The sequence below is a fragment of the Thunnus thynnus genome, chromosome 16, assembly GCF_963924715.1.
Source record: "Thunnus thynnus chromosome 16, fThuThy2.1, whole genome shotgun sequence".
NCBI classification, from domain to species: domain Eukaryota; kingdom Metazoa; phylum Chordata; class Actinopteri; order Scombriformes; family Scombridae; genus Thunnus; species Thunnus thynnus.
Window position 1 is genome coordinate 25,914,528 of NC_089532.1, and position 12,935 is coordinate 25,927,462.

The 12,935-nt window shown below is 42.8% G+C and overlaps 1 protein-coding gene across 4 annotated transcripts; it reads right to left on the minus strand.

The window, feature by feature from the left end:
- Positions 1-35: 35 nt before the first annotated feature.
- Positions 36-12,856, minus strand: iars2 (isoleucyl-tRNA synthetase 2, mitochondrial). 4 transcript variants are annotated; one of them, XM_067614257.1, is made up of 24 exons: positions 12,432-12,856; positions 11,949-12,071; positions 11,586-11,739; positions 11,355-11,503; positions 11,072-11,121; positions 10,824-10,933; positions 10,634-10,721; positions 9,169-9,284; positions 8,879-9,048; positions 8,655-8,745; positions 8,359-8,510; positions 8,013-8,173; positions 7,763-7,865; positions 6,380-6,473; positions 4,781-4,861; positions 3,830-3,938; positions 3,129-3,231; positions 2,596-2,718; positions 2,351-2,482; positions 2,154-2,260; positions 1,584-1,729; positions 1,295-1,485; positions 1,035-1,179; positions 36-783 (listed from the first exon to the last, which is right to left on the minus strand). In XM_067614257.1, exons 1-24 carry the CDS (start codon positions 12,735-12,737, stop codon positions 638-640), a joined length of 3,150 nt encoding a protein of 1,049 aa, XP_067470358.1. In that variant the 5' UTR covers positions 12,738-12,856; the 3' UTR covers positions 36-637. The 4 variants fall into 4 exon arrangements, with proteins under 4 accessions (XP_067470358.1, XP_067470357.1, XP_067470360.1 ...); XM_067614256.1 differs by having other exon boundaries at positions 10,634-10,724; XM_067614259.1 differs by lacking the exon at positions 4,781-4,861 and having other exon boundaries at positions 12,432-12,855.
- Between the last annotated feature and the right edge of the window lie 79 nt (positions 12,857-12,935).

The window sequence follows — 12,935 nt, forward strand, 5'->3', positions numbered from 1 at the left end:
TTGTTTCATTTTACTGACATTCAAAACACATTCGGAGATAAAACTCTTTATCATTCAAACAGTTTTTTTTCCATATACCTTAAATTTTAAAGTTTACAAGGAGCAAGATTTATTAAACAAAGGTAAGCAGCTCACCAACATCTTATCTCAGCAATTTATGCAAGATCAATTCTGTTGTCACATAGTGACACTTGTAGTCAATTCCTCCACATACTGTACATGTACTCATTACTTAAAAAAAACGCAGATAGGCCCTCTGAGTGGCATCCCTTCTACACTGAAAATAAAGTCAATACCTTCCATTCCCATCTATACATACAGTTAACCATCTTGCTCACACTGTATCAGGACATTTTGGTTTTATAGTTCACACCTGCTGTTGTGGGAAAGTTTGTAAGTGCATAAAGAATCAGAACCAGTGCGCTTGGTTATCTGCTGTTAGGACATTCTCTCACAATGCCGGCGCTGTGCCCGACCTCCGAGCTGATTTGGAGTCAAGTTTTTACATCTCTCAGCTGATGGGGACACTTGTCGTTGGGAGTGTAAAAGCTGGTGTCGAGGGCACCTTCACTCGAAGCGGGGAAACGGAAACAGCTGAAGTGATGTCTGATGGTCGTCACGGTGACGGGGTGTTTCGTCAATGAGCCTGTGAAACGACGGTCTGGCAGCGCGGGCACATGCAGTCTGCTGACTGAGAAGTGTAGCGGCGGCATCGTGGGCAGCGAGCAGCGGAAGTGGGCACCACTGCTATACTGTAGGCACTGTCCTCACGGATAACGCCACCTGACAGGACACACACACATACGGGCACTTTTACAGGTCTGCAGCTGTATTTAAATGACCAAGTAAATTAGAAAATGTGTCTATTTGACACAGTTCGGTTACTGATATTTAGTTACCGTAATGTATGTGTCCAATGTAAGAAAGGTTTTATACTACATACAACTACTGCTGCTATCAGCTACTATTCTCCTTATCTAGGCCGATCAACATCTGCATCATTATATCATGAGCTTGGTGCTGATGCTCCTCACCCTCCAGGTTGATGAGGAAGGAGCCGTGTTTCAGCAGGGCATCGGGGGGCAGGTCGCGGGGCAGCTGGCTGCTCAGGTTGACCCGCGCTGCCATCATCAGCTCAGCCAGCTGGGAGGAGGTAGAGGTGGGCTCCTCTTGGAGAGACTGAAAGAGAGATGGAGGATTTAAGGATTGTGGAAACTGGAAAACAAATCACTATAAGTAAGCGTTTTCATTCATCAATCAAGTGTTTCAGCATATGAAGTATTCCATGTCCTACCTCCATGAGTTCAAACAGCAGACCAGGTTCGATGGCCACGGTGAGGTCGTACTTAGCTGCATTTTTGCCCGGAATGGACGACAGGAAGGAGTCCCTGATGGCGCACGCCCCCTCCACCGCCTCCTCCAACCCTGGTCGCCTCCACACAGAGCTGCTCTTGATCCAGCCGCTCCTGAACAACGTCTCCTCCTCTGCAATTAGAGAGTCAGCTTATCTACATGGACAACACGGCCATGCCCAGTGCTAAGGATTAACTTCTGAAGTCTCACAGAAACCAACAGACACATACTGTCATGTCCTGGTGCGTGTACGTAGACCTCTTCAGCTAGATGTGGCAGGATGGGAGCTATGGATCTGGTCAGTCCGTCCAGAACTTCCTCCAAAACAGTCTGACATGATCTTCTGCCGAGTGAGTCCTCTGGATCGCAGTACAACCTGATAGAAAGAGGCAGAATAAAGAAACATAAGACAATAAGACGTGGGGCAAAAAGGGCTGGTAAATGCAACAGCTTCATCTGTGTCTACACTGGAGGCGTTCAGGCGCAGTGTTGAGCGGAGATTATATATACATGACTGTAGTGACGTGTGTAAAGCGGTGGAAAATAGACTTGAGGTGTGAATGAACGCTTCGGGTCACGGTTTCGCCTGTAAGATGCGGCTGAGACGTGAGCCTGCACAGAGCCGGTGCAGACAGCTGCTTAGATTAAAATGAGAGCGTATCTGTTGTGGTTGACACATCTGACACGCTTGCTGTCTAGACACGGGGTTAAAGAGACTCCAAGTAAAGCAATAAGAAGCATACGAGTGCAGATAAACAGAGTGTGGGAACTGTGTTTTTTGTGTTGTGGCTAGCCCTTACCTGTCTTTGATGATGCTGAAGTAAAAGCTGGAGAGGTCTCTGGAGATGAAGGCTTGGAGGATGCGGATGACCCTGCCAGCATCAAACTCACTGTAGGCGTCTGTCACCTGCAAATGCACACACATACACATATTTCAGTGACTTCATTTCAGTCGACTGAAATAGCTTGGACTCAGATGAGGAAGTTATAAACACACCTTGATGCCGTACTCGCGGAGCAGGTGCAACATGTACTGGTCGATGTAGTGCATCTCTTTGGCGTCCACAGCCTGAATGCGGGGGTCGAAGCCGTGCACGTTGCCGAGCAGGAACTTCAGAGTGTTCCTCAACTGACAGAGAGAAAAAGAAGAAGGATGAAGAGGTGGTGAAGTAGTGTGAGAGCAGTGAGTACCATTCGTAAAAGAATAACCACTCAATTTAACTGAGTGCACTTCACTGGTACCTTGTTAACGCTGTCTCTGGCTGAGTTTAGCACACTGGGCCCGATCTGAACCTCAGAGAATATGTTTGACTCTGCCACCCACCAGCGCAGCACGTCTGCCCCGTAGGCTGGCATGCTGGAGTCCTGACAGACGAGAGACGCGAGGAAAGAAAGGAAAGAGGGACGGGTGGGTTGTGTGGGAGAGACAACAAGTTGTCGGTAATAAGACTTATTGTTTAGATGAATTAACTGAGTTTTAGAGTGGTTGGTGTCTAAAATGGCAATAACTGAAAACCATGAGATCTTTAGATTGAGCACCCTCAATAGAAATATCACATTATTATAACAACTAAAGGATCAGTTCACCATAATAAAAACAAGTAAAATGTTTTGTTATTGTGATTTGGGTGAACTAACCCTTTAAATCATGAAACGGATGCATTTTAAAATGAATACAATATTTTTCTTCAAAAAAACCCCCAAAACCAATTCAGATCATAGCAGACTTGGAAGAGGAGCTTAAAGAACATTTCATCTTCTCTCCCTGATCTTACCTTCCCACCATTAATGACTGTATCAGGATCTACAACGTTCCCCAGAGACTTGGACATCTTCTCTCCCTTCTCACTGATAGCAAAGCCATGGACCATCAGAGACCTACACACACACACACACACACACACACACACACACACACACACACACACACACACACACACACACACACACACACACACACACACACACACACACACACACACACACACACACACACACACACACACACACACACAGATTCAGATTCAGATCATAGCCCAAAATAAGTTGTCCAGAGACGTTGATGATTATCACATTTATTGTTGCGCTTGAGAGAGCAGAGTCCTCTAGATACTTTCCTCCTGAAAACATCCCTTAACAAAAGAAGCCAACGTTCACAAATGTTAAATATTATCTTAACACAAACAGCTGTGCAAGAACTTTGCCTGAATAATTATCTTATGTTGACAAAAATATCATTTAAATCAGGACCATGTGTTTAAATTTAACATCCAAAATTGCAACTTTCTGTGCATTCTGTGCCAGATTTCAGTATTTAGTTTTGATACACTGCGTTACAGACACATTTGGGCTGCTATGCAAAAGCTTTGAGTGTGTAATCACAGTGTAATCTTTTATGTTCTAATATCAGCGCTAATTTAATTGAATTAATTTAATGTTGTTACTAAACAGAACAGCGTGTGGATGGGACACTGACTTGTAAGGTGCCTTGTTCCTGACGGCGACGCTGGTGAGCAGTGAGGACTGAAACCAGCCTCCAATCTGGTCCTTCCCCTCCACATACGCATCTGCTCTGGAGTCTGACTCTGCAGGAGGAGAGGAAGAGGTCAGTTCAGTCATTTCTACACTTCAGCCACAAAAAAATACCATCAAGAAAACGGTTAGTGTATGTGAAGACTTTGTCCACAGAGGACAGAAATGTCTGGAAAAAGACAAGAGAGATCAGCCAGTGTTAGTTGGAAAACTACCCCAGTGCATCCTGTGTACAACAGCCAGTGTTGTACTCAGGATGGTTTGAGGCTTTACATAGACAGCCAGATATTTGTAACATGGCATCATAGGCGCAAACTTTCAGCCTCGCCCATCTCCACCTTGAATCAATCCACAGAGAGACAGTACAGACAGCAAAGAAGTGCAGTGTTTGGGCCAGTCCTGGAAAAAGAAACAAATTGCCACAGTGTTCTCCCATGCCAGGTGCTCTGTCTAAATCCTGCATGCCATGGAAAGAGAGAAAAGGGAGAGGTTGAGATTCATGCTGTCACAAGGAGTTTCTCGTAATCTCCTACTTCCACGTTTGGTATTCATAAATACTCCTCATAGCACATTCAAATGCTTACTGAAAAGGACTGGAATGTTTATTTTTAGTCATCATCAGCCACTGGAGATGTGCTGTGATTTTCAGTAGCAGAGTGACAATGAAAGATGCTCATCTGGCATGTAACCGATGTCTTAACTAGTTTTCATATTGTGGAACATTTCCAAACTCAAATTCCACCGTGTCCAAGAGCATTTGAAGGTACAGTGAGGAAGTAGAAGCAGACTGAGACACAATGGTTGTAAAAGACTGAGAAATAAAGACAGAGAGGGACAAGGACACTTTGGAAGACTAAGGTTGCTGTGTTGGCCAGTAGGTGGGTGGTCAAATAACCTGTGACCAGGGGTTTGCGTAGCGGAGCCGGGAGCCAGCTGAGACGTGACTCAGGCTCCTCAGAGTCTCCCTCCATCTCCTCTGGAAATGACAACACAACCAAAAACGATGGAAAACACGTCCACTTTAGCAGGTCATTGGTCTCAAATACAGTCACATTCATTAAAACCAGTGAACTCTCCGAGACACTACTGCTGAGTAATCTGATTAATCATAACTTGTTTTATAACACGACTAAGAGTCCACAGCCACGCTAGCACTGCTGTGAAAGTATAGTTTTGAGATAAATGCTAAAGTTATCAAGCTAGCATGCTGACAATGACAATGCTAACATGTTGATGTTTAGCAGGTATGATGTAGGTGTAGTTTAACATGTTTTCATGCTAACATTTGCTAATTAGCACTAACCACAAAGTACAGCTGTGGATGAAGGGAATTTCATTAGCTTTTTGCAGGTATTTGGTCATAAACCAAAGTTTTGGACAAATTAACATTCTGATCTGAGGATGGTGCTACATGAAAAGTAGAGTAGATCACCAAAGAGATTACAATTGATCCTGAGGGAGACATGAATGTCTGAAAGTTTCATGGCAATCTATCCAATAGTTGTTGAGAAAATTCCCTCAAAACCGCAAATGTAAAACCTCATGGCGCAAGAGAGAAACTAAGCGGATGACCAAAGTTCTTAGCACTCATCCTCTGGGGATCATGATTGTACAAAATTTTGTGCTAATCCATCTTGTTGATGTTGAGTTATAGTATATTCACTGGTTAAGTGGAAACTTTGACCTGCTATTGGCACTAGATGACAAGTCAGAGGATCAACCAAAGTCAGTAGAATTCATCCTCTGGGGATCTGAATGTCTGCATAAAATTTCATGGAAATGTATCTACTACAGATGAGATCTTTCAGTCTGACCAACAAACATTGCCATCCCTACAGCCATCATGGCTCAAACATTTGCACTTATGTCAAGAAAATACCACAAAACAGGTGAACACAGAGGAATTTTTTAACACTTACATGAAGGAAAGTGTTTATGATGCAACTATTAATTTACCATTATTTAATTAATACTGTGTTAAAACATCACTGGATCTCCTGCCAACTTAACAGGATAAAATGACTTGTTATAAGGAAGAATTTTACAGTTATGAGACAGGAGTGTGGAAGTGTATCTGTTATGAAAATGCCTTCACTGATTTTATTGTCTGCAGTTCTAGTAACATTGAGTTGAAAACACCTGTGACCCTGAGTGCTGAGACTGCATGACTTGCTAATCCATGTTTGTTGTCAGCAAACTGCTGCAAACTGCTTTTGCTAATGATACACTCTGCAAAACAACTTAGTTGGAATGGTGGACTATGTAAGAGAGGTGTAAGTAGCTTTCTCTACAATAAAACTAATGAAAGGAGAATTAACTGGTGCTACTCTCACAGCAACCCTGATCCAGGATCTAACTGATGATGAGAAAAACATTAGTGTTAGGCCTCATCAGGCTTTATATCACAGCTGCTGATTCTACCAAAATTATCAAAATCCATCTGCACTTAGTATGATTTACATAACAGGACAACTTGAAGAGATTTCAGGTGTACCTTCTAGTACAGCAGCCCACGATGCTCCACTGTCAAACCAGATGTCCAGTACGTCCTCTCCACGAATGTAGTCAGTGACTGGACCTGCTTTACTCTGATAGACACACAACATTGTAGAAAACAGTCAATGTCAGTCAAATGACATTTGAACTAATTGATTAGCTATGACTGATAATTGATTGTTTAAAGGAAAAGTTCAACATTTACACCTAGAACTTTTCTGTTTTTTATCTGTCTGCTAGGTAGACGTACAGTAGCATATTGTGGGTTTATGGGGAGTTTGCTGACAATGGCTATACTTGCAACTTACTGAGAGTGGAGACACAATCTTGTGGTAAATATATCATTAAACTAAAAAAATAGCTAAAAGGGGCCAAAAAGCTGTGAATTTGTTACTATGATCAAACCTTGTTACATTACGCAAAGTCATTTGATGGAAATAAATCTGCACAAATTTCAAAGTTCAACTCTGACATGCAAATCCGCACCGTTGACCTTAAGCATCTTGACAGTGTTGACCATTCAAGAGCCAAAATGGTGTGAGATATCACAGCTTATTTGCTGTGTTTCACGACCCACTTTAATTTAACACCTCTGTTAAAGTGTAAACTGCTCCACAAAATAAGAATGTTTGCAGACTATTATGAGACAGGAGTCAGAGTTGAATGAATTTATTGTCCTGTTAACACCCGAGCCAATGAGCTTGCTAACTGACAGCAAGAAAGCTGTTAGCTATCTTGTTAGCCAGGGAACTTTTTTTTACTCTTCAATAACCTCTTGATTGCAATGATGTACAATCTCAAGAACAAAATGCCAGGGGGGAGTAAATGGCACAATACTGTAAAAATAGAAAGAAACTCAGGGAGTGACTAACTAGCATGTTACCAGCTGGCTAGAGTGTTAGCAGTTAGCTCGCTAGCTAAAGTAGTTCACCAGCCCTGCAAGTATTCACTAAGTCACCCAGTTTCTAGAGTCAGATATTTTGAGAAGACATGCAGATAAATTTTGCTCGTTACATTGCTTCTCTCTGTTTCATACTGTTTTAAATTGAATTGTTTTTCCACTGTTAGCCAAAGTCAGTCATTTAAACACACCACTTGTGCTCTGGTTAACTTGTGATGGACATGTGTCAATGCTGTTTTGTGGAATCTAAAAATTATCATCAGTATTGTCAACATGTATACATGAACAGTTGTACTCATGACAGGTTGAAAAAACCTCTGAAATAGTATTAATAATGATAATATTCATCAAATGAGAGGATAACACTGCCCACACTCCTTTATTTATATCATGGTCAGTATCAGCCCATGTATCAGTGAAATTGCTTCAAACTAACACCTCAGTCCTCACTTAATCTCACCTTCACAAACACATACTCACCTTCTTTAGCACCTCTGCTGGCAGCAAAGTCTCAATGGGAAGCTCCCACCAACAGTCACTGCCCTTCTCTTTGAAGAGTGTTGCTATGTGAGACACTGTGTGTCTGCAGAGGCCAGAGACAGAAAGAATGTTTAGTATATAACATATCTTTGTGTTTGTGGGTGACAGTTTCTCTGAAATATCTCTATAAATATGTCATTGTGTATCCAAATAAGTGTACGAGCCAGTTTGTCTGCATGTATCAGCTTACTTGTTGATGAGTGCCTCTCCAGTCTCTCTGTGGTAGAAGACTGGGATAGGGACGCCCCAGCTTCGCTGTCTGGAGATGCACCAGTAGGTCCGTCTGTCCAGCATGGCCAGCAGGCTGCCCCGCGCTGACTCTGGCAAAACACGCACCTTCTGCAGCGCATCCTGGATGACCAGATAAACACATGTGTAATGCATCCCTTTCCTGAAACACAAACCACATCACTTCCCGGGAAAGTACAATGAGTCACTCTCTGTGCACCAGGGACAGGCTACATTTTTTTCCCAGCAAAAAGAAGCTCAACAAAAACTAGTCAGACTGTAACATACAGGATGTGTCTCAGCTTTACCTTCGCCTTGTCTTTGAGTGAGGCTGTGTTGATGAACCACTGTTTACTGGGCCTGATGACAACAGGCTGCTTCGTCCTCCAGTCGTACGGGTAGCTATGGACACACTGCTCCTCTTTCACCAAAGCCCCACACTCCTTCAGCATGCAAATCACTAACACAGGCAGCCAGGTGATTACACAAACACACACATGAAAGAGGAAAAACAAAAGATGCAGACAAAGATGTGAAAAAAAATTATCTTCATCCATGGGCTAAGAGACTGTGTTTTTCCATCTTTCACATATTTATGCATTACCTTTTTCAGTTCCCTCTCTCATCACAGACAGATTCTGTAGCTCAGGGCCGGCCAGCTCAGTGAACTTGCCATCCTCGTCCACCATACACTCCTTAGGTGAAAGGAGAGAGAGAGAAGGTGACCTCATCAATTAGTGTGGAGTACATTGTAAATGATTAAAAAAAAACAAAAAAAACACACACATTATCTTGAATAGTACAAACAAACATCAAAACAGAACGTACCACAGACAAATTAAACTGTGAAGCCACACTATAATCCTCCATGCCATGAGCTGGTGCTGTGTGGACCAATCCTGTTCCTTTCGCCATAGTCACGTGATTGGCCGGCAATAGCGGCACTTCTTTGTCGGGTATCGTGGGATGTTTGCAGATCCCACCTTCAAGTTGCGAGCCTTGGAGAAGAAAGATGGGCGACATTAGTATGGTTATGATTATAAATGACAAGAGACCACATAAAGACTCCATGTATATATATATATGTGTGTGTGTGTGTGTGTGTGTGTGTGTGTTACCTGTAAATGTGCCTACACTCTCCAGCTCTGTGCCCAGCAGTGCTGCCATGCTGGCTGTGCGCTCAGTGGCCACTAAGAGCAGCTGAGAGTTGTCTGTCCTCTTCACCACTGAATACCTGCAAACAGAAAACAAGACACTTGCTGAAGCCTTCAAAGAGTAACACTACATACAGAACCACACCACTACTCACTGTGTCCTTAGTCACATCCTTTTTATATTTTATCATCAGTCTAATAAGAATAAGAACATTTTACAGTGTAAGCCTCAAACCAGATCTTTTTAAACAAGGTACCACAAATAGTATTTTAACTTCAATAAATGATTACAATATTAATCTAATGACTAAAGTTTAAGTAGCATAAGCAAAGTAGTCCAACATCAAGAGGACTGTAAGCTTCTTGCCAGGTGTAACTAATAACATTAATAATGGCTCCGTTCCAAAAGTGCCTCAATAAGCCATTCCAGTGGATGGATTGTACTTATTATTAATGTTATTGATTAGATCTGTGTTATTCCTACGAAGAATGGAAAATTGTTTATTGGCTGGGCTGATTTTAGCTGATCACAGATGTATTTGTACAGAATCAGAATAGAATCACAGTCTCCATCACATAGTGAACACTGACAAATCTTTTTTTTTTAAACTCTAACATACATAGTACATAACTCTTCTTTCATAACCAAATGTAAGAGATCCTTTACAAAAATGATTGTTTATGTGGTATTTAGGTGTTAAAAAACAACCATATGTGAAAATATATGTATATTGTTATTGGAATTTTTAACTCTCAAATATCGATATCAGAATCTGCCTCAAGAATCCAGTAGAAACTCCAGACTGTTAAGGAGTCTGTTAATTGACACATTTTGACATGTAGCAGGAAAAGCTCAGGTGTGAATAATCTGATTAACGATGGCTGCTTCAGTGGTCACTGTCACACGGCTCTGGCTTACTGCAACTCATAAATAGAACAGAGCCATTGTTAATGTCATTAGTAACACCTGTGGTCTCCATGCTATGACAAGTCAAAATGCTTTAAACAGCAAAAAAACAAGAAGAGTGTTGTTCTTCCGCTGCAATTAAATATAACACTTTTATTTTAGAAATTTGGAAAAGTCACTTCACTACTTCTCTACTCCTTCTGATCCCAAAACAAATGTACTGCAGCAACAACCAAAGGGCCAAGAAGCAATGCTGCAACATCCTCTTTATGAAAGAAAACCCAGGGTTGATGGGAAATGTGGTTTAGGTTTCAAGAAAACCAAAACATATCACTTGTGTCAGGAAATGCCTCATCAGAAATTATGTGGAGTATTATTTCATAGACTGATGAAGAACAGCTGATGATGACAAGTACATTCTAGAGTAATGAAAGCTGAGCCATGGCTGAGCTTGACTGTCTGGGTCTGAGGTGTCCAAAAACAGCCAATGTATTGATGTCATTTTGAAGTGCTGGTTCTTACTGGGCGTTGGGCATGTAGCAGACAGCCTGGTTGGCAGGAATAGTCCAAGGCTGGGTGGTCCACACCAACACAGAGACACTGCTCAGATCTGCTGATGTACACAAACAAGACACAAATGTATGCACACGCAGTGTCAGAAGTGTTGGTTTTAAAAAGCTCTGAATTGCCTATATGTGTGTATTTGCATTACCTGCTTCTGAAGCTATCTTAGGTGGCAGTGTGACCAGAGGGAATGTGGCATAGATGGCTCTGCTCACATGCTCAGGGTTGTACTCCAACTCTGCCTCTGCTAGAGCCGTTCTAGAGAGGCACAGAGACAGGATTCAAGCATACATGAGGACCAAAACCAGTTGTTATATTTCAGTTTAGACTAGTATATGCAAAAAATATTGATGACTTCATGCAGCAATTTCTACATTAAGCATTTTAACTCAGTACCTCGATGATGGAGACCAGAACACTGGCTTATAGTCCTGGTAGATGAGCTCCTGAAGGACAACAAAGTAGAATAACTATATAAGACTGTCTGAGGAAAACAAATTATATCCAGTTGTACAGCTGCACCACTGAGAGGCAAAAGTTAGTTCAAGTACCTCTCTGTTGGTTTTATATTGTTATAGCTACTACTAATGTACTATTTAGATTAATAGTTATTGAGCCTTTTCAGTCTGGACAAGTGCCAGGGCAGAAAATTTTAGCTGAATACTGCATCATTGCCCACCTTGCTGTGCATATCCTGGAAGACTTTCAGCTGAGCCGCCTCATAGGCTCCTTCATACGTGTGGTAGCACTGGTCCCAGTCAGCCATCACCCCCCAACGCTGGAAAGCAGCCTTCTGACGAGCTATTGCCCCCTCTGCAAACTCCCGCGCTGGATGGGATGAAAACAACACATTACAGCAGCCGCAAATCTAACAGAGCTCATATTCAACCAGCTTTCTCTCCCTCCTTACCTTTCTGTCTGATCTGCAGAGGACTGAGGCCGCTGGTTCCCAGCTCTCCCAGAGCCTTCAGCTCAATGGGCAGGCCGTGGCAGTCCCAGCCTGGGATGTAGTGGACCTGCCGCCCCCTCAGCATCTCGAAACGGTTACGGATATCTTTCAGGATCTGGATCGGACAAGATACAATGAAGTGAATGATGACTCTGACAGTGTCAGCAGAAAACACATTTTGGCTTCATCATCACCTAGCCTCATCGTTCAACAATGATAACAGCCATTATATAATGTCTGGTGGGAGCAGTCAAATAATAAGTCAATATGTTACAATATACTGCAACAGTAAGAAACATGACAAGAATATGATAGAATAAGTACCTTGTTGAGTGCATGTCCTACATGAGGGTCTCCATTGGCATACGGGGGTCCGTCATGGAGGCAGAACTCCTTCTTGGCTTTCCTCTCTCTCTGCCAGGAGTACAAATCTGCAAATCCACACTCCTACAAAACAGAGCCCACAGGTAGAGAGGGTTTATATTTTGATATGGCACAAAGCATCACGACTATGAAGCAATCTGTAACCATGCTTAAACAGGATGTGTTGTACAAATGTAACTTAACAGTTTTCAGCCACAGTGACTTACACATTAGTTTCAGTCAGTCTCAATTTGAGGGTGTAAGGGCATAATAATTAACTCTCGACGCATGTGAGGCATGCCGAAGTGAAGACTGAACTCTAAACAAAAGTAGAATATCTTAGGTCATTGCTACAAAGCGTGTCCTGCGATCAGCAAGCAAGGAGAAGATTAACTTGACAGTTTTTTGATTGGAGTATCGTCAGCCTCTTATCTCTCGTTATACCTGCTGGATCTGGAGCTCTCGGTCCAGCAGCTTTTGTCCGGTAAGCTTCATGGGGAAGGCAGTCCGGGGCAGGAGCACTGTGTCTCGGTACTGGCCCTGAGCAAAGCCTGCCTCCGCGGGCTGAGTGTTACCTTCCCCTGAGCTGACACTGTAATAGCGGCCGGAGCTGAAGGAGACAGCCCGGTGTAGGAGGCCGTCTCCCCGGTGTGACCTCCGTCCCCATCTCGCTAGCGTCTGGCTCACTGCCGAAACCCGGCACAGCAGCATGTAGAGGCGAGGGAGCTCTATGGCCGAGCGAAACCTCATAAACTGAAAACTGCGCAGGTGTTTGTGTTACTCTATTGTGACAGTGTGCAGTTATGGTGTGGGTATATTCCGCCCTTCTTGCAGCGTTATGTTTCTACCGGAAGAAATAGAGAGGACAACTACGGAAAGCCAATGGGTTCAGTCGCATTTTTAACAGCAATGTGATGAGCGACGCTGAAGTTAGTGACGAAACATAAA